Here is a 17,952-nt window from a genome sequence, read left to right as displayed (position 1 = left end):
GATAACCCAATAAAAAATAAATTTAATATTAAAGATTTTTTTTTAAAAAAAGCATTGATTGAAAAAAAATCAAAGAATAAACAAAAAAAATATTCCAAGTAATAGTGCTTTGTGAGGAGGGGTATAGTAAAACCCCCTTCTCTTTTAGTTTTTTTGTTAATGATAAGAATAATGATAATATTAGTAGTAATAATAATACTATTAATAGTTATAATAATAAAGATGATAACAACAACAACAACAAATGATGATGATGATAATTGTGGTAATAATAGAAGTAATAATAGCTTATTTTAATAATAACAGTAGTGATAATAGTAATAATTATAATGATCATATTAATATTAATAAAAATAATAGTAATGATTTTAGTAATAATAGTATTAGTAGTAGTAGTAGTGATGATGATAATGATGATAATAATAATAGTAATTATGACGAAGACGACGACGACGACGACAACAACAACAACAAGAATGATAATAAAAATACTAATGATAGTAGTAGTAGTAGTAGTAGTAGTAGTAGTAATTTTTTCAACTTTTATATAGATTAACTTTATTTTTGAAAACAAAAAATATTTATTTTCAGATAATATTTCTAATATGTGTAACCTTGTATAATTTTTTTCTTTTATTTTTTCCAATTAATTTAATATATATGTCAATTTCTATTATCGTTTGATTGGATAGAATATTAAATTTAATAAAAAAATTCAACAAACTAGGTAAATATCTCGTCTTATGAGATTAAATATCTTGAAATATACTTGTCTCTTGATTTTTCTAATTTTGTTTTTAGTTATTGTTAATGAATTTTTTCCTATTTATTAATAGATATAGTTCTCAGTTTATTTGATTACATATATGCATGGACTTTTCAATTTACATGATTTTTTATGTATAAAAACACGTAAAAAAGTTAGTATATATAATGTTTTTATAAAAAAAAAATATTTAACTTGAAAGAAAGCATGAGTGAAATAGCTTCACAAAGCAAAGTGAAATAGCTAGTTTATCTCTTTTGCTTGTTACGATATATATGTGCATATACTGCATTAGCATAACAACTTTAAAAAATTAATAATTATACTAGTTTAGGAATTCTATTGATCAGTTAGCAAAGCGACCAAAAAATCAACTGTTTTGGAATAAAAAAAGATGAAAGTTGAAATTGGTGTTGAGTTGATAATGATTGAAGCAAATTTAATAAAAAAAATCAAGCAAACACAATAAAAAAATCATGTTGAGATAATTTATACATGATTTAATTTAAAACTTGAGTATCATGTCGAGACAATTCATAAATAATTTAATTTAAAATTTGAGTTAAATAAAAAAATTAGAATCAGAATATTTTAAATTTAAACTATTATACTCATAATAATAATAATACTAAATTTTTTTTAACAATTTAGATTTCATTCTTTTACTTTCATTTTTTTTATCCAAGATGCAGCAGAAACATGGTAAATAAACTAGCAATCACAAGCCATTCCGTACATATATTAGAAATAGAATGATGAGGTATATGAGTTCGTTTTATTTGTTTTTGTATTTTAAAAATATTTTAAAAAAAAATAAAATTTTTATTTTATTTTAAATTAATATTTTTTTAGTATTTTCAAATCATTTTAATATATTATTGTTAAAAATTATTTTTAAAAAATTAAAAAATATTATTTTAATATATTTTTAAATAAAAAATACTTTAAAAATTAATAATAAACAAACTTCCAAATGATTTTATCCGTTCTCGCAATCGATATCCGTTCACACAATCGATATGTACCTTGCTGCGCTAACGGGCTGGTGCCTCCTTAGCATAGCAAACAGTAGATTACTCTCACTTTATCCAATTCAAACACCAGAATTTCGTTTTTTCAAATAAAAAGAGATGAAAAAATGTGCTTTTATTATATGATTTTTAGGAGAGATTCAAGGGTTTTCCTGCAATTGTCTGATCATAAACTCCATCTAAAACAGAGTCCCATTAGCTAATTCTTTTGACCCACTTGATTTAGCCTGTGTGTTTTGTTGTGATAATATAAATCACAGTTGTTGTAATTCCACCGCATCATTTGCTTAGAGCTCCCTGTAGACTGTAATTCCAGTTGCTGAAAATGTAAGAGCTTTTTGAAATGGATAATCTCTTTGGCAACATCAAGATCTATTGCACAGATTCATAATATAAAAATGGTTTTAATGACTGAATGTCTCACACTAGTAATTTAGTTAATAATAAATAATGACTAATGAGTCCATACAAGCTCTTTCGCACACAATTGGGTACAAATTCTATGCTTCTGCACAGTAAAAACTACTAGTTTCATTTCATATAAGAATATTGTAAGAAACAAAGTAGTATACCAAATATGGTGATATGACCGTTGAACACTGCTGGACTTGAGGAACTCTTCCCTATGAACTCACCTGAGATTGGCACCGGTGCCAATTTTCCTAATCTTGGAGGAGCTGCAGGACCCAGATCCCATTCGTCAGTTGGAGGAGGGAAAAAAGAAGACATGTTAGGAGCATTTACATATGGCAAAACAGCTGGAGAAGCTCCAATAGTAGGTTCACTGGTTAGAGCAAGCGCACTGGCGAAGAACATGATCATTGATATAACAACAGAAAACTTTGTAATGACAGCCATGGTGTTAGAATTGTATGCCAGACCTTGTCGAAGGCTAGATATTGAGTGAAGGGAATGCGGGCAGTGAAGTGTTGAAGGGTACCTAGATAAAGATGGTGGTGTGACTGTTATCTCAACATCACGGGATATACAGTGACTGCTTTAATTCTGCCAGCAAGGTTTCTAGCCCTTATTTATAAGAACATTTTGTTTTTCTTGACTTTGTCTTTTTGTGTCGTAGTGGCCTTTGCAGGCAGACACAGTAGTGGTGGAGCCACATACTGCTGTAAGAAAGGATTGTTCTTTTATTGTTTCACATGCTAAGGGGGAAGAAAGGGGAAATGGGAGGAATAAAAAAATTGAGGCTTAAAGATAGATAAAAATTAAGCTTCAAATCTAGAGATACTTTGGTAGTGGCAAAATTTATTTTTCTAGGCTATGGAGGTTTCTGATGACCCTACACTCAAGTTTGACATTACATTTTATTAACATTATGGTAAGTGTTTCTAACAGTAGAGATCGGAGATGGATGCAAGCAGGATCAAAAGATTGGTCGTTACTCAAGAAATTGTCTCTTGTAGCAAATGTTGTTCTTCGAGGGCTTTTTTGCTTTCCTCTATGCTCCAGAAAACATTTACAGATGTAAAAAACATACAAATAATATATATTTACACCAAGTTTTGTACACAGCTTCAAATGGTCCTCCAAAATCATGGAAAATGAGCTACAGAAAAATCCTCTTGTTATAATTGAGATGCACGATCAGGATGGTCCATCTCCTTTCACCGTCAATGGGAGAATGCCCCACTAATTTATAGAATCACGTAATGCATATAGACACGGTCTAGCAAAATTACAACCACTGCAGATTCAATCAAGGTGAAACTTGGAATGCGTGATTTTCACCACCAGCAGAATCCAAAGCTAAAATCTAGCATTTATGTCAATCTAAGTGATTCCATGGAACCATTGCAATAGCAAATTCAAAACTTTACTCCAAACCAGAACCAGAGGGCAAAACAGAATTCCAAGCAGAACCAAACTCGAACTGGAATAACAGCAAAACTTGAAAGTAAGAAATGTAGCAGCATCAATGAAGCGGACTCTTAAAACCATTGGCAAACTCAAAGTTGCATAAAGAAGCATGGAAAGTTTCACCAATAAAGGACTGGTTGGCTGGTAAAAGAAAAAACCAAACTACAAACAACAATCCAAAAGATTGCACATGCCCTTGTACTGATGATGTCTCTAAAATCACCAAGGTCCAAGGATTTTAGGTGCAGGCAAATTAGCTATGAAGCAATTTCTTATAGCAGACACAGGCAGTTAGAAATAACTCAGTGCAACAGGAATCTTTGTTGTAGCGGAGACTTTGCTGGAAGGTTGTTCTCCCTCTTTTTTCTTTTTTTCTTTTTCTAAGGCTGCTTGTTTGTGCTTTCATTCTCCGCTTCCCCTTTCTTTCTTTGTTTTTTTTTTCTTGAGTTTTAAGGTGGATACACAGTGCTGCAATTCTCCATCCTTTCTATCATCAGAAAATCAAAAGAATCATACATTTTTCTTCGTTCATTTGGTTTCTAATTCTTATAAATTAAGCAGACGTGCGGATGGCATGATGTTTCAAAGAAATCTACATGGCCATACAAGGCTATAAGTTGTTAATCATTTCACACAATGGGAAATTCCCATCTACTGTCACAGAAACGGAGAAACATACCGAATCAAACAAGTTCCATCACCTACTTCTTTCAAATCATTACCTTTATCTTTTCGACTTGAAATATATTATGTCCATCGGTTATGTCTGTTTTTTGTTCCTTGTTTATTTGACTCACTTATTAAGACCCTCGAACCTTTTAAGTTTCTTTAATAAACCCCATACAAAGATAGCAGAGTCCATTTAGTTCGAGCTTCAAGAGTTCTTATAGAAGTTCCAATAAGAACTCTGTAATGGGAAGACATACTATGCTTCAGGAAACAAAATGACAAGAAAAATGTGTGGCGATGCTCTCCTTTTCCTCTCTCTTCTTGTTCTCTCTGGTAAGTTTTCTGCCACCAGACATGTCTCTTTCAGTTTTCTTGTTCATTTTTCTCAACTAATTCCAGAATTTTCACTTTGACAGATGCAATGCCTTCAGGGAAGATTGGGGTGAACTATGGCCTGCTTGGGAACAACTTGCCATCTGCAGGTCAATCCATAGAATCTCTTAGAACCATGAAAGCTGGCAGTGTAAAGCTCTATGATGCCAACCCTGAAATCCTGAGACTCTTAGCAGGAACTGATATTCGGGTCTCCATTATGGTTCCCAATTATGAAATCATCAACTTAGCCACCAACCAGACCTCCGCCAACAAATGGGTCGAAGACAATGTCCTCGCTTACCACCCTGAAACCATGATCCGTACCATTCTTGTTGGCAATGAAGTTCTCAGCTACTGTTCAGATGAAGGAAAACGGATTTGGAATCATCTTGTGCCTGCAATGCGTAGAATCAAGATCTCTCTCAGAGCTCAGGATATCCGTAACATCAAAGTAGGTACTCCGCTAGCCATGGACGTGCTGCAAACAGCTTTTCCACCATCCACTGGGACTTTTCGGCCTGATATCTCAACTACCGTGATGATGCCATTGCTAAAATTCTTAAACAGCACCAAGTCATTTTTCTTCATTGACGTCTACCCTTATTTCCCTTGGTCTGCAAATCCCATCAATATAAACCTCGATTTTGCGTTGTTACAATCAAATATCAAATACACTGACCCCGGTAGTGGCTTGGTCTACACCAACCTCCTAGACCAAATGCTTGACTCCCTTGTTTTTGCCATGACCAAACTTGGCTTTCACAGTATCCGGCTTTCGATAGCTGAAACTGGCTGGCCTAATGCAGGCGATATCGGTGAAACTGGTGCTAGCATTTACAACGCAGCTACTTACAATCGGAATCTTGTTACAAAGATGACTAGTCAGCCCCTAATCGGCACCCCAGCTAGACCAGGTTTGTTCATACCAGCATTTATCTTTTCCTTGTACGATGAGAACCAAAAGACTGGCCCGGGAACAGAGCGGCACTGGGGCTTGTTGCATCCAAATGGGACGTCTATATATCAAATTGATTTGACAGGGAAGAGAGCATCATCAGACTATGAACCGCTACCTGCAACACAAAATGACATGCCCTATGAAGGCAAATCATGGTGCGTGGCAGCACCGGACGTCAATCTGACAGAGTTGGAAAGAGCATTAACTTTTGCATGCAGTCAAGGAAACGGGACCTGCGAAGCCTTGACCCCAGGGAAGGAATGTTATGAGCCATTGTCAGTAATTTGGCATGCCAGTTTTGCATTTAGCTCGTATTGGGCTAAGTTCAGGAGCCAGGGTGCCAATTGCTACTTCAATGGACTTGCTGTGCAGACCACCAGTGATCCAAGTGAGTCTGCATGATTTTAAGTGATGGGTGGCTTTGAGGACCGTGAACAATCCTCAAACACATTAACACCAACATAAATATTAATTACCCTATGATTTTACCTCGCTTGCACGACTATTTTACAAACGAATAGAAAATTAGTAAAAAAAAACATCAATTGCGAAAGCATGATTCACCTGAACTTGATATCTAAACTACATTTCTTATTTGCCAAAGCATGATGCAAGTTTGCGACATGAAAGATTCACTTTGTTACTCTCTTCTTCTTTTTGTGATTTTTTTTCTTTTGTGCAGGTCGAGGATTATGCCAGTTCCCCAGTGTGACTATTTGAAGGCAGTTGAAGCCTCTGTAAGCAGCACAAGGACATGAATCTCAATTAACCAAGTCTTGTTTCAGAACTTTCTGTTTTAGCTGAAACTAGACATAGGCCCGCGGCGTATTATTTCATATTTGTGTTTTTTTTTTAAATTAATGTTTATATGATGCAGTCCCATTTTAAAAAGGAAGAAAAATCAATTACTCTTTTTTCAATAATGAAAGGAAAATAATGTTGCCCAATTTTAAGCTAATTAATTATGAAATGATAAAATTAAATAAAAAAAATCAATTCAAAATAGCATTACAAACATGTAACACATATAATAAGAGGTGGTCTAACCTGGATTAACTTGCAAATCTTACAGCATAGATTATAATAACCTAATAAAAAAAATTAAAGAAAACACACGGCCCTTTTTATATATAAAAAACTAATGTCGAACAATGAAATAAAAAAAAATAAGTAAAAAAAAAATTTCAACTTATGATAACTTTTTAAACATATAAACCATGTCATTATATACTATAGATGAAAAAATCACAAAACATAATCCTCATCCAATCAAATGTTAAGGGATTAAATAAAAAAAAATTAATTATACAAAAAAAATCCAAGACTACAAATAACAATTAAAAAAATAAAAATTAAATTAAAAGACAACTATGAATTCTTGAATGAGTGGTGGTGAAATTTAAAAGAAATCAAATGAATGAAAGGATAAAAAACAAATCAAAATAATAAAAATCAAATTAAAAAAAATTCATAAATCTAGATTGAAAAACAAAATTATAAAAAGAATATGAAAGGATTAAAAAAGAAAAACCCCAAATGCTAGTTTTTCGCTTCCAAGAATAAATAAACAATCTCACCATGCATTCAAAATTGAAGAGACAAATTTACCACAATAGCAATTGATATTTCTTGTCAAGTATTAAAAAAAAAAAAGTAATTTCATTATAAAAGCCAAGTACAAAGAAATAATTTTACAAACGAGTATAAAAATGTATTTGGTATTGTAGTAGTTTTTATAGTTATAATTTAAAGAAAATTGTTTTATAAAAATCATTTTTAGTTGAGATTGGTTTGGTAAAATATATATTTGGTTAAAACTGTGGTTGAAATTAAGGTTGAAAAAAAAATAATTTAATGTATTTGGTTAAGAATATTTTTCAAATTAAGATTATAAAATAACTAAAACAAACATATATTAATATTGATGATTTTTAATTGAAATATTATAAATTTAACTACTGCTATTACATCATGAAATAAACAATACTTTATATAAAATATTTTTTATTATTTCATTAAACTATCTGCAATTTCATCACATATGAAATCCCTCCGACAAGGACTATAGTTTCCATTGCTTCCTGAGCGTGCAACAATATCAAGTAAAATATCATCAGGAACAAATTAGGATTGCAATCAAATTCTGCAAATGCTACGTTATCATGCGATCTTCTTCTAATGTAATTATGTAGTATCATCAAATAATGTTAAACTAGTTTTTCAAATAAAACACAATATTTGAAAAAAAAATTAGATTTTTATTTTATTTTATTAGGTTAGACCTAATCCAATACATTTAGGTTTGGACTAGACTCGTTCCAGCCCAAGAATAGTCCACGCTCTCCACTGTTCACTTTGTAGAACAATAGAGACAGGAAAATGAAGTAGAAGAAGAAGAAGGACGAGAAGGGAAAGAGCAATACAGACGAGATGGTTGTTTTGGAAAAATTTTGCAATGATTTCGTTACAAGAGATGAGAGAAGGGAACAAAGAGGAACAAAGATGAAAATTTGAGAAATGACAAGATTTTTCCAGATCTGAACAATGAAGACCTCTCGGATTGTTTTGAGAAATTTTTGCAATGGTTAATTATCTGCATTGTCGGTGAAGGAGAAAGGAGACCACGCCTTCGCAAAAAGTAAATCCAAATTGTTTTTCAAGAAACTAAGTTCCAACTTCAGTTTTGGATGGAACCCGCAACAATAAAAGTGTGGTTAATATCTAACCAAACACTTATAAATAGCATTTTCGTACAGCCGCAACCAAAGCACCAAACACGCCCCGCCCTAAAATTTCAGCATTTAGAAATCACCCTTCCGTTTTGGTTTATTTTTAATAATATTTATGACAGCACGAAAATGTAATGCAGAGGAGTAGGTTTCTGACCTCAAGAAAACGATGAGCTCTTTATCATAATGTAAGGAATGATTTACAACACCTTATCCTGGGAAGATTCCACGTGTACAAAGTAGATGACTTTTGGTCACCATTCCTTCATCTTTACTTCCTGTGCATTTACATCAAAATGTTTCATATTGGGACCCAACAGATTCATCATGTCCGTACGAAGGCAGCTGGAAAATCATCAACAACACAATAATGCAGTTCTGATTCATCTATAGCATTGAACTCAGCAACTTGTAGCCATGTGCCTAACACTGGGAATTGGGGGGGCATTAGGACAGCAACAAACAGCAGCAAGATAACCTACAGAACAACTTCTAGAATACCAAACAATATATCCTTGACTAACAGACACAGATGCTTTCTTTGCCAAGAAGCAGCTACTCCTCTACCAGCTTCAGGACCACAAGAACACTAATGGAGGATAAAAGCTCCTGACGAGGAGGGGGGGGGGGGGGAGGATGACACAGACACGTCCAAAATCTCCACTCAAGATGCAGCATAATCATATGCAAAGACAACCACCACCATGCACTGAATGACAATAACTAGTAACTAGCACAGACCCTTCCAACAGAAAATTGCTATGAACTGAACCCTTGCAGGATTAAGGACACAACAATTCCACTAGCACAACAGTCCCTGAAAGAGCCAAAACCCAAGATACCTCTCCAAACAACCTGATCATGATCCCAGAACCAATAAAAATCAGATATTGAACAACAGAAGGCGGATTATAATTATGAAAGCAAACCCAAAGACACCCCCACTCAGAATAACAAACACTCAGCTCTCCTTTAAAAAGAATGCAAAATACTGTAATGACTTAGCAAAGCATAGCCATCTTCCTCTCAAAATCTGCATCTCAAAATCTCCCCAAAGGAAATCAAAAGAAAGAAAATTTTTTATCTCACTTCTAAGAATAAACACTGAAAGGACCCTCACCAGGTTTTGCGATACCAGACAAATCCTAGAGGAAAAATCTAATGATGTTGCAGCATATCAAGTTCCTGAAATTAAAAGTCACAGCAGCCCGCCAACTTGTCCCCCTCCCTCCATAAACTTGACTTTTCTAGAGCTTCAAAACACATTATATGATGGGGAATTCTCTAATCAGCTAACGAACAAGTCACCACGTCCAGTAATATTGTCACGCTCCAGCAAAAGCCCAAGGAACCACAAACCAAGTGAAATATGAAAGAGACAAGGGTATTAATTTAACATGAATACATATACAGGTTCTCTACCTCAAATCTAGATTACCTGTTGTTGATGCAAGAAAACAAAATGAATATGAAAAATCAAAAATCAATGTACATTTCCCACAAAGTCAGAACACAACTTTCACATTAGCAAACATTAAAGGAGAACATCAGCATTCTACTGCAAACATATTTTGAGCATTGTAAAATAAAATAATGCAAAGGAGAAAAATTAGTACTTGCTTTGTTAAACACAAAGCAACAGCCTAATCATAATGCTAACAAGTCAAACAAATTCTACATAAAACCACAAGCAATGTAGTTATAATTCAAAAAACAAGCTCTAAACCAACCTACATTACATACCATCAACCATCTAGTGCTGAATGTTAAGCATAACCTTAGCTTCAGTCTGCTCCTCCATCAATGAATCACTAGCATACTTGCTCAACAACTCCATTTTCTTCTTCTCCAAAACCATCCTCTCAATCTCCTTATCGTCTGGCAACGGAACATGCACAACAAACTCTCTCTCCTTTTCCTTCCTTTCAATATCCTCTCTCTCCCTCTCCTCCCTCCTCTCCTCCTCCACCACATCCTCCTCCTCCTCAAACAAAACCTCTGCTCCAACACCAACTCCAACACTCACAACTTCCTTGGCTCCTTTCCTCGCTTCCTTCCTTATTGCCTCCATCCTCTTCCACTCCTCCACCGCACGCATTCTCATCTCTTCCTCCGCAGGACCTTCAACCTTCTCCAATATCCCATCCTCCTCGTCCCTATACCCATAATAACTCGCGTCAATCCTCTTGTAAATATCATACCTCGTCCGCCTCTTTCTCAGCTCCGGCGGTTTCTCAAACAACTCCCTGACACCCGGCAACTTCTTCGCCGCACCAAAATACCTATAGCCAGGCCCACGCCCGCTAGGGTTAGGCACATCAATAATATTTCCTTCCAAATCCGTCATTTTAGCAGAATGTTTCGCATAATTAGGACCGCCAAGCTCAACAATACGGCGTTCCCAATGCGATTTCTCGCGTATTAACTTGTTGATTTCGTCGTTTAAGTCGCGGAGGCGGTGTTCGCCGAGACCTTCGTTTTGAATCTCGGCAACTTTGCGGCCGATTTCGCGCATGATTTGCTGACGCCACCTGTCGGCTTCGGCGAGGTCGCGGCATTCGGAGGCTAGGTAAGGACGGCGCTCTTTAGGTTTCTTTTTTTCTTCGGCTTTTAGTGTTATGAATCGATTGAGCATCGACTGAGCTTTCTCTTCGTTTCGTGCCATCTTGATGTTGAATTTCTTTTGACCTAATTTTTTAAACAAAGTTTTGCGCTCTGAATTCTGATACGCACAAACGGAGAAAACGGAGAAGAGCCGAAGCCAGTGAGTGGAGAGACACTGCAATAAATAACAAACGCCCCGACGCTCGCACCGCGGACGACGTCCTATTACGAAGGGGACACGGTTAAACGACGTCCTGTTCTGTTCAAAAGGCAACGATGTCGTATTGTTAAAAAGAATGCAAGTGTGTTATATATATATAATCCCAATCCTAATCCTAATCCTAATCCTAATCCTACCGTTTGTTATCATTTCTTTCCTTAATTATAATTTTATTGGACTTTAGGATTTGAAATTATGGGGGAAAGAAGACTTAGGTTTGTTGCTTTTGTTGATTTCGTGAGTTAATTTACTTTCTTTTATCCTAATATATTGTAAATACACCAATCTTAGCTTTGTGCATTAAATTTTAAGATCACATATATACCACCAATGAGATTTAATTTTAACTCACGTATATTATAGATATCATGTACGGTTTGTTTTGAAAATGAATTTTCAAGGCTCATTTATATAAATTTTTCGAATAAGTTCAAAACAAACCTCATATATTTTGATTTATTTCTCATTTTCAATCTAAGATATAAAAATTTATAGTTTGTCTCATAAACTTTATACACACAATAACATTTAACATCTTAAAAAAAATTAACAAAAAACTATATAATTATTTATAAATTTACTGTTATATTCATTTTAATGACGAAGAAGCCATTGAAGCATAATAATAACAAAATTACAACCATAATTTATAATTACAATAATATCATCTATAATTTCTTGAACATAAATTCCCTTTAGGCATTTCATTAAACAATTTTTAGACATCGTTGACCCTTTTTTTATCTATTGTATTTGAAAAGAAAAGAACTAAAACATTCATAATAGTACTGCATGTAAAGAAATAACACAATTCATTTATTCAAGAAATATAATTTTAAATCCACCTAACAAAACAAAAACAAAAACAGAATTCATTAACAACTTTGAAATTGATCTTTCCTAGCATGTTAATTTTTACTTTGTTGGCAACTATGAAATTATAGGTGTGTATGAGAACGCGGTGCAAACCGCGTTCCCTTAAAATTTTAATTTTTTAAAAAAATAAATTTTTTTATCTTTTCAGATCGTTTTGATATGCTGATGTAAAAAGTAATTTTAAAAAATTAAAAAAATTATTTTAATATATTTTTAAATAAAAAATATTTTAAACTGTTACCACTATCACAATTCTAAACACATCATAAGTTACGGAGGTAATTAATTTTAGGAAGCATACGAGGAGAGGTGGAGGTTGAATCCTTATAGTGATTAAGCACATGACAACTCGCTTCCTCCAAAACTAAATCTATACATCTGAGAAAAGATGGTAAAAAAAAACCTAATTAAAATGTTAATTCTAACATAATAATTTATAAGAACTCGAGAAAAGCATATGTTGCCTAGCAATTAATGACCTCAAACCACAACCGCTCAATTTGTTTCTTGACTTTAAACAACAGAAAGATGACATGGGAGAAAAACAACCATCTCAAGCAAATTGTAGGGCCCTAGCTAACGACTAAACAAAAACAAGAAATAACATATATAATAGGTTATTTTATTTGATACGTGTACAAAGAGATTAATTATATATATATATATATATATATATATTAAAAAAAAGATCTTGCTTCAAAATTAGCATTTCTGTGTGGGTGTGTCATGTTTTTAAAAAGAAACCTTGACTTGTTGACATATCCCACACTTAAACACATACTCAGCTATTTCCTTTTCAATATTAGGCCACCAATAGAGGTGTTTCAGGTCTTGATACATCTTAATGCTGCTAGGGTGTATAGAGAACTTGGACTTATGTGCTTCTTGTAGGACTATCCGTTTGACTGTTTCGTCATTAGGAATGTATAATCGTTGTCTCATCATCAATGATCCATCATCCATTACCTGGAATTTTGTTTCTACTCTGGCCCCCACATTCTTCCTAATCATGGACCCCTCCTTGTCACGGAATTGGGCATGTAGTATTTGTTCTTGATACGTTGGTCACACCAATAGTTGGACTACTAACCCATCTCCTGCATTAATGCTCAAATCTACACCTATCTCTTTCAATTCCACCAATTGCCGACCCTGGTGGTTCGGGCACCGCCGCAAAGGGGCGGCGGCTCAAAAGGGTCGTGACCTGCGATCCGACCGTTGGATTTTTATTCGCTTTGCTTGTTATTTTTTTTTTAGCCTTGACCTGAGCAAGACTAGTAGCCTTCGGCCTCTAGCCCCGCCCTATCGATGCCGGGGGAGGAAAGGGAGGCGGGGGAGAGAAAAAGAAGAAAGAAAGACAAAGGGGCTAGCCGGATGCAGAAGCGGGCGAAAAGGAGGGGTGCAACACGAGGACTTCCCAGGAGGTCACCCATCCTAGTACTACTCTCGCCCAAGCACGTTTAACTTCAGAGTTCTGATGGGATCCGGTGCATTAGTGCTGGTATGATCGCACCCGTTAGTCCATGCACGCGCAATTGCTATAAGTGCTTCGAAGAGGAGGATCGGGGAGCGATTGGAGGCTCCCTGGCGGTTCGGGCACCGCCGCAAAGGGGCGGCGGCTCAAAAGGGCCGTGACCTGCGATCCGACCGTTGGATTTTTATTCGCTTTGCTTGTTATTTTTTTTTAAAAAAAAAAATAGGCTTTTACTATTCAAAACCAAATTCTTGGTGGAATTAGGTGCCGACCTTTCGTTTCTTGAAGCGAAACGACATTCTGAGCAAGACTAGTCGCCTTCGGCCTCTAGCCCCGCCCTATCGATGCTGGGGGAGGAAAGGGAGGCGGGGGAGAGAAAAAGAAGAAAGAAAGACAAAGGGGCTGGCCGGATGCAGAAGCGGGCGAAAAGGAGGGGTGCAACACGAGGACTTCCCAGGAGGTCACCCATCCTAGTACTACTCTCGCCCAAGCACGTTTAACTTCGGAGTTCTGATGGGATCCGGTGCATTAGTGCTGGTATGATCGCACCCGTTGGTCCATGCACGCGCAATTGCTATAAGCGCTTCGAAGAGGAGGATCGGGGAGCGATTGGAGGCTCCCTGGCGGTTCGGGCACCGCCGCAAAGGGGCGGCGGCTCAAAAGGGCCGTGACCTGCGATCCGACCGTTGGATTTTTATTCGCTTTGCTTGTTATTTTTTTTTTAAAAAAAAAATAGGCTTTTACTATTCAAAACCAAATTCTTGATGGAATTAGGTGCCGACCTTTCGTTTCTTGAAGCGAAACGACATTCTGAGCAAGACTAGTAGCCTTCGGCCTCTAGCCCCGCCCTATCGATGCCGGGGGAGGAAAGGGAGGCGGGGGAGAGAAAAAGAAGAAAGAAAGACAAAGGGGCTGGCCGGATGCAGAAGCGGGCGAAAAGGAGGGGTGCAACACGAGGACTTCCCAGGAGGTCACCCATCCTAGTACTACTCTCGCCCAAGCACATTTAACTTCGGAGTTCTGATGGGATCCGGTGCATTAGTGCTGGTATGATCGCACCCGTTAGTCCATGCACGCGCAATTGCTATAAGCGCTTCGAAGAGGAGGATCGGGGAGCGATTGGAGGCTCCCTGGCGGTTCGGGCACCGCCGCAAAGGGGCGGCGGCTCAAAAGGGCCGTGACCTGCGATCCGACCGTTGGATTTTTATTCGCTTTGCTTGTTATTTTTTTTCTTTTAAAAAAAAAAAATAGGCTTTTACTATTCAAAACCAAATTCTTGGTGGAATTAGGTGCGGACCTTTCGTTTCTTGAAGCGAAACGACATTCTGAGCAAGACTAGTAGCCTTCGGCCTCTAGCCCCGCCCTATCGATGCCGGGGGAGGAAAGGGAGGCGGGGAGAGAAAAAGAAGAAAGAAAGACAAAGGGGCTGGCCGGATGCAGAAGCGGGCGAAAAGGAGGGGTGCAACACGAGGACTTCCCAGGAGGTCACCCATCCTAGTACTACTCTCGCCCAAGCACATTTAACTTCGGAGTTCTGATGGGATCCGGTGCATTAGTGCTGGTATGATCGCACCCATTAGTCCATGCACGCGCAATTGCTATAAGCGCTTCGAAGAGGAGGATCGGGGAGCGATTGGAGGCTCCCTGGCGGTTCGGGCACCGCCGCAAAGGGGCGGCGGCTCAAAAGGGCCGTGACCTGCGATCCGACCGTTGGATTTTTATTCGCTTTGCTTGTTATTTTTTTTTTTTAAAAAAAATAGGCTTTTACTATTCAAAACCAAATTCTTGGTGGAATTAGGTGCCGACCTTTCGTTTCTTGAAGCGAAACGACATTCTGAGCAAGACTAGTAGCCTTCGGCCTCTAGCCCCGCCCTATCGATGCCGGGGGAGGAAAGGGAGGCGGGGGAGAGAAAAAGAAGAAAGAAAGACAAAGGGGCTGGCCGGATGCAGAAGCGGGCGAAAAGGAGGGGTGCAACACGAGGACTTCCCAGGAGGTCACCCATCCTAGTACTACTCTCGCCCAAGCACGTTCAACTTCGGAGTTCTGATGGGATCCGGTGCATTAGTGCTGGTATGATCGCACCCGTTAGTCCATGCACGCGCAATTGCTATAAGCGCTTCGAAGAGGAGGATCGGGGAGCGATTGGAGGCTCCCTGGCGGTTCGGGCACCGCCGCAAAGGGGCGGCGGCTCAAAAGGGCCGTGACCTGCGATCCGACCGTTGGATTTTTATTCGCTTTGCTTGTTATTTTTTTTTTTAAAAAAAATAGGCTTTTACTATTCAAAACCAAATTCTTGGTGGAATTAGGTGCCGACCTTTCGTTTCTTGAAGCGAAACGACATTACCTTTCGTTTCTTGAAGCGAAACGACATTCTGAGCAAGACTAGTAGCCTTCGGCCTCTAGCCCCGCCCTATCGATGCCGGGGGAGGAAAGGGAGGCGGGGGAGAGAAAAAGAAGAAAGAAAGACAAAGGGGCTGGCCGGATGCAGAAGCGGGCGAAAAGGAGGGGTGCAACACGAGGACTTCCCAGGAGGTCACCCATCCTAGTACTACTCTCGCCCAAGCACGTTTGACTTCGGAGTTCTGATGGGATCCGGTGCATTAGTGCTGGTATGATCGCACCCGTTAGTTCATGCACGCGCAATTGCTATAAGCGCTTCGAAGAGGAGGATCGGGGAGCGATTGGAGGCTCCCTGGCGGTTCGGGCACCGCCGCAAAGGGGCGGCGGCTCAAAAGGGCCGTGACCTGCGATCCGACCGTTGGATTTTTATTCGCTTTGCTTGTTATTTTTTTTTTTTAAAAAAAAATAGGCTTTTACTATTCAAAACCAAATTCTTGGTGGAATTAGGTGCCGACCTTTCGTTTCTTGAAGCGAAACGACATTCTGAGCAAGACTAGTAGCCTTCGGCCTCTAGCCCCGCCCTATCGATGCCGGGGGAGGAAAGGGAGGCGGGGAGAGAAAAAGAAGAAAGAAAGACAAAGGGGCTGGCCGGATGGAGAAGCGGGCAAAAAGGAGGGGTGCAACACGAGGACTTCCCAGGAGGTCACGCATCCTAGTACTACTCTCGCCCAAGCACGTTTGACTTCGGAGTTCTGATGGGATCCGGTGCATTAGTGCTGGTATGATCGCACCCGTTAGTCCATGCACGCGAAATTGCTATAAGCGCTTCGAAGAGGAGGATCGGGGAGCGATTGGAGGCTCCCTGGCGGTTCGGGCACCGCCGCAAAGGGGCGGCGGCTCAAAAGGGCCGTGACCTGCGATCCGACCGTTGGATTTTTATTCGCTTTGCTTGTTATTTTTATATTTTTTTTTTTAAAAAATAGGCTTTTACTATTCAAAACCAAATTCTTGGTGGAATTAGGTGCCGACCTTTCGTTTCTTGAAGCGAAACGACATTCTGAGCAAGACTAGTAGCCTTCGGCCTCTAGCCCCGCCCTATCGATGCCGGGGGAGGAAAGGGAGGCGGGGGAGAGAAAAAGAAGAAAGAAAGACAAAGGGGCTGGCCGGATGCAGAAGCGGGCGAAAAGGAGGGGTGCAACACGAGGACTTCCCAGGAGGTCACCCATCCTAGTACTACTCTCGCCCAAGCACGTTTAACTTCAGAGTTCTGATGGGATCCGGTGCATTAGTGCTGGTATGATCGCACCCGTTAGTCCATGCACGCGCAATTGCTATAAGCGCTTCGAAGAGGAGGATCGGGGAGCGATTGGAGGCTCCCTGGCGGTTCGGGCACCGCCGCAAAGGGGCGGCGGCTCAAAAGGGCCGTGACCTGCGATCCGACCGTTGGATTTTTATTCGCTTTGCTTGTTATTTTTTTATTTTTTTTTTAAAAAAAATAGGCTTTTACTATTCAAAACCAAATTCTTGGTGGAATTAGGTGCCGACCTTTCGTTTCTTGAAGCGAAACGACATTCTGAGCAAGACTAGTAGCCTTCGGCCTCTAGCCCCGCCCTATCGATGCCGGGGGAGGAAAGGGAGGCGGGGGAGAGAAAAAGAAGAAAGAAAGACAAAGGGGCTGGCCGGATGCAGAAGCGGGCGAAAAGGAAGGGTGCAACACGAGGACTTCCCAGGAGGTCACCCATCCTAGTACTACTCTCGCCCAAGCACGTTTAACTTCAGAGTTCTGATGGGATCCGGTGCATTAGTGCTGGTATGATCGCACCCGTTAGTCCATGCACGCGCAATTGCTATAAGCGCTTCGAAGAGGAGGATCGGGGAGCGATTGGAGGCTCCCTGGCGGTTCGGGCACCGCCGCAAAGGGGCGGCGGCTCAAAAGGGCCGTGACCTGCGATCCGACCGTTGGATTTTTATTCGCTTTGCTTGTTATTTTTTTTTTTAAAAAAAAATAGGCTTTTACTATTCAAAACCAAATTCTTG

At 38.7% G+C, this 17,952-nt stretch overlaps 2 protein-coding genes and 9 non-coding genes across 16 annotated transcripts; 1 reads left to right on the top strand and 10 right to left on the bottom strand.

Annotated features, from left to right (window-relative positions):
• Positions 1-4,510: 4,510 nt before the first annotated feature.
• LOC133671410 (uncharacterized) lies at positions 4,511-11,213 on the bottom strand. Of its 6 annotated transcripts, none has more exons than XR_009834296.1 (3): positions 10,144-11,213; positions 8,558-8,678; positions 4,511-8,457 (listed from the first exon to the last, which is right to left on the bottom strand). XR_009834296.1 is itself a non-coding variant. In XM_062092182.1 (2 exons), the coding sequence occupies exon 1, from the start codon at positions 11,063-11,065 to the stop codon at positions 10,154-10,156; it is 912 nt and encodes a 303-aa protein (XP_061948166.1). In that variant the 5' UTR covers positions 11,066-11,213; the 3' UTR covers positions 8,464-8,678; positions 10,144-10,153. The 6 variants fall into 6 exon arrangements, 3 of the variants coding, with proteins under 3 accessions (XP_061948166.1, XP_061948165.1, XP_061948167.1); XR_009834297.1 differs by having other exon boundaries at positions 4,511-7,752; XR_009834298.1 differs by having other exon boundaries at positions 4,511-6,065.
• Positions 4,537-6,618, top strand: LOC133671409 (probable glucan endo-1,3-beta-glucosidase A6). Its single transcript, XM_062092180.1, has 3 exons — positions 4,537-4,671; positions 4,755-6,059; positions 6,354-6,618. Exons 1-3 carry the CDS (start codon positions 4,614-4,616, stop codon positions 6,389-6,391), a joined length of 1,401 nt encoding a protein of 466 aa, XP_061948164.1. The 5' UTR covers positions 4,537-4,613; the 3' UTR covers positions 6,392-6,618.
• Positions 11,214-13,496: 2,283 nt separating the features above from the next.
• On the bottom strand, positions 13,497-13,615 carry LOC133671844 (5S ribosomal RNA). The gene has a single exon (XR_009834455.1). It is a non-coding gene; the product is annotated as a 5S ribosomal RNA (ribosomal RNA).
• Positions 13,616-14,006: 391 nt separating this feature from the next.
• On the bottom strand, positions 14,007-14,125 carry LOC133671769 (5S ribosomal RNA). The gene has a single exon (XR_009834384.1). It is a non-coding gene; the product is annotated as a 5S ribosomal RNA (ribosomal RNA).
• Positions 14,126-14,516: 391 nt separating this feature from the next.
• Positions 14,517-14,635, bottom strand: LOC133671780 (5S ribosomal RNA). The gene has a single exon (XR_009834394.1). It is a non-coding gene; the product is annotated as a 5S ribosomal RNA (ribosomal RNA).
• Positions 14,636-15,030: 395 nt separating this feature from the next.
• On the bottom strand, positions 15,031-15,149 carry LOC133671779 (5S ribosomal RNA). Its single transcript, XR_009834393.1, has one exon. It is a non-coding gene; the product is annotated as a 5S ribosomal RNA (ribosomal RNA).
• A 391-nt stretch (positions 15,150-15,540) lies between these two features.
• On the bottom strand, positions 15,541-15,659 carry LOC133671943 (5S ribosomal RNA). Its single transcript, XR_009834549.1, has one exon. It is a non-coding gene; the product is annotated as a 5S ribosomal RNA (ribosomal RNA).
• Positions 15,660-16,079: 420 nt separating this feature from the next.
• Positions 16,080-16,198, bottom strand: LOC133671832 (5S ribosomal RNA). The gene has a single exon (XR_009834443.1). It is a non-coding gene; the product is annotated as a 5S ribosomal RNA (ribosomal RNA).
• Positions 16,199-16,589: 391 nt separating this feature from the next.
• On the bottom strand, positions 16,590-16,708 carry LOC133672063 (5S ribosomal RNA). The gene has a single exon (XR_009834664.1). It is a non-coding gene; the product is annotated as a 5S ribosomal RNA (ribosomal RNA).
• A 396-nt stretch (positions 16,709-17,104) lies between these two features.
• LOC133671843 (5S ribosomal RNA) lies at positions 17,105-17,223 on the bottom strand. Its single transcript, XR_009834454.1, has one exon. It is a non-coding gene; the product is annotated as a 5S ribosomal RNA (ribosomal RNA).
• A 397-nt stretch (positions 17,224-17,620) lies between these two features.
• Positions 17,621-17,739, bottom strand: LOC133671855 (5S ribosomal RNA). The gene has a single exon (XR_009834466.1). It is a non-coding gene; the product is annotated as a 5S ribosomal RNA (ribosomal RNA).
• Between the last annotated feature and the right edge of the window lie 213 nt (positions 17,740-17,952).

This window comes from Populus nigra, chromosome 13 (assembly GCF_951802175.1).
Source record: "Populus nigra chromosome 13, ddPopNigr1.1, whole genome shotgun sequence".
Classification (NCBI taxonomy): domain Eukaryota; kingdom Viridiplantae; phylum Streptophyta; class Magnoliopsida; order Malpighiales; family Salicaceae; genus Populus; species Populus nigra.
Note: the sequence above shows the minus strand (reverse complement) of the source record. Positions and strands in the feature narration are given on the sequence as shown.

Excerpts from the sequence above, each read along its gene's own strand:
- LOC133671409 (XM_062092180.1), top strand. The coding sequence starts at position 4,614 with ATGACAAGAAAAATGTGTGGCGATGCTCTCCTTTTCCTCTCTCTTCTT. Across the intron at positions 4,672-4,754 it reads CTCTCTTCTTGTTCTCTCTG|ATGCAATGCCTTCAGGGAAG; the intron begins GTAAGTTTTCTG and ends TCACTTTGACAG. Across the intron at positions 6,060-6,353 it reads GCAGACCACCAGTGATCCAA|GTCGAGGATTATGCCAGTTC; the intron begins GTGAGTCTGCAT and ends TCTTTTGTGCAG.
- LOC133671410 (XM_062092182.1), bottom strand. The coding sequence starts at position 11,065 with ATGGCACGAAACGAAGAGAAAGCTCAGTCGATGCTCAATCGATTCATA.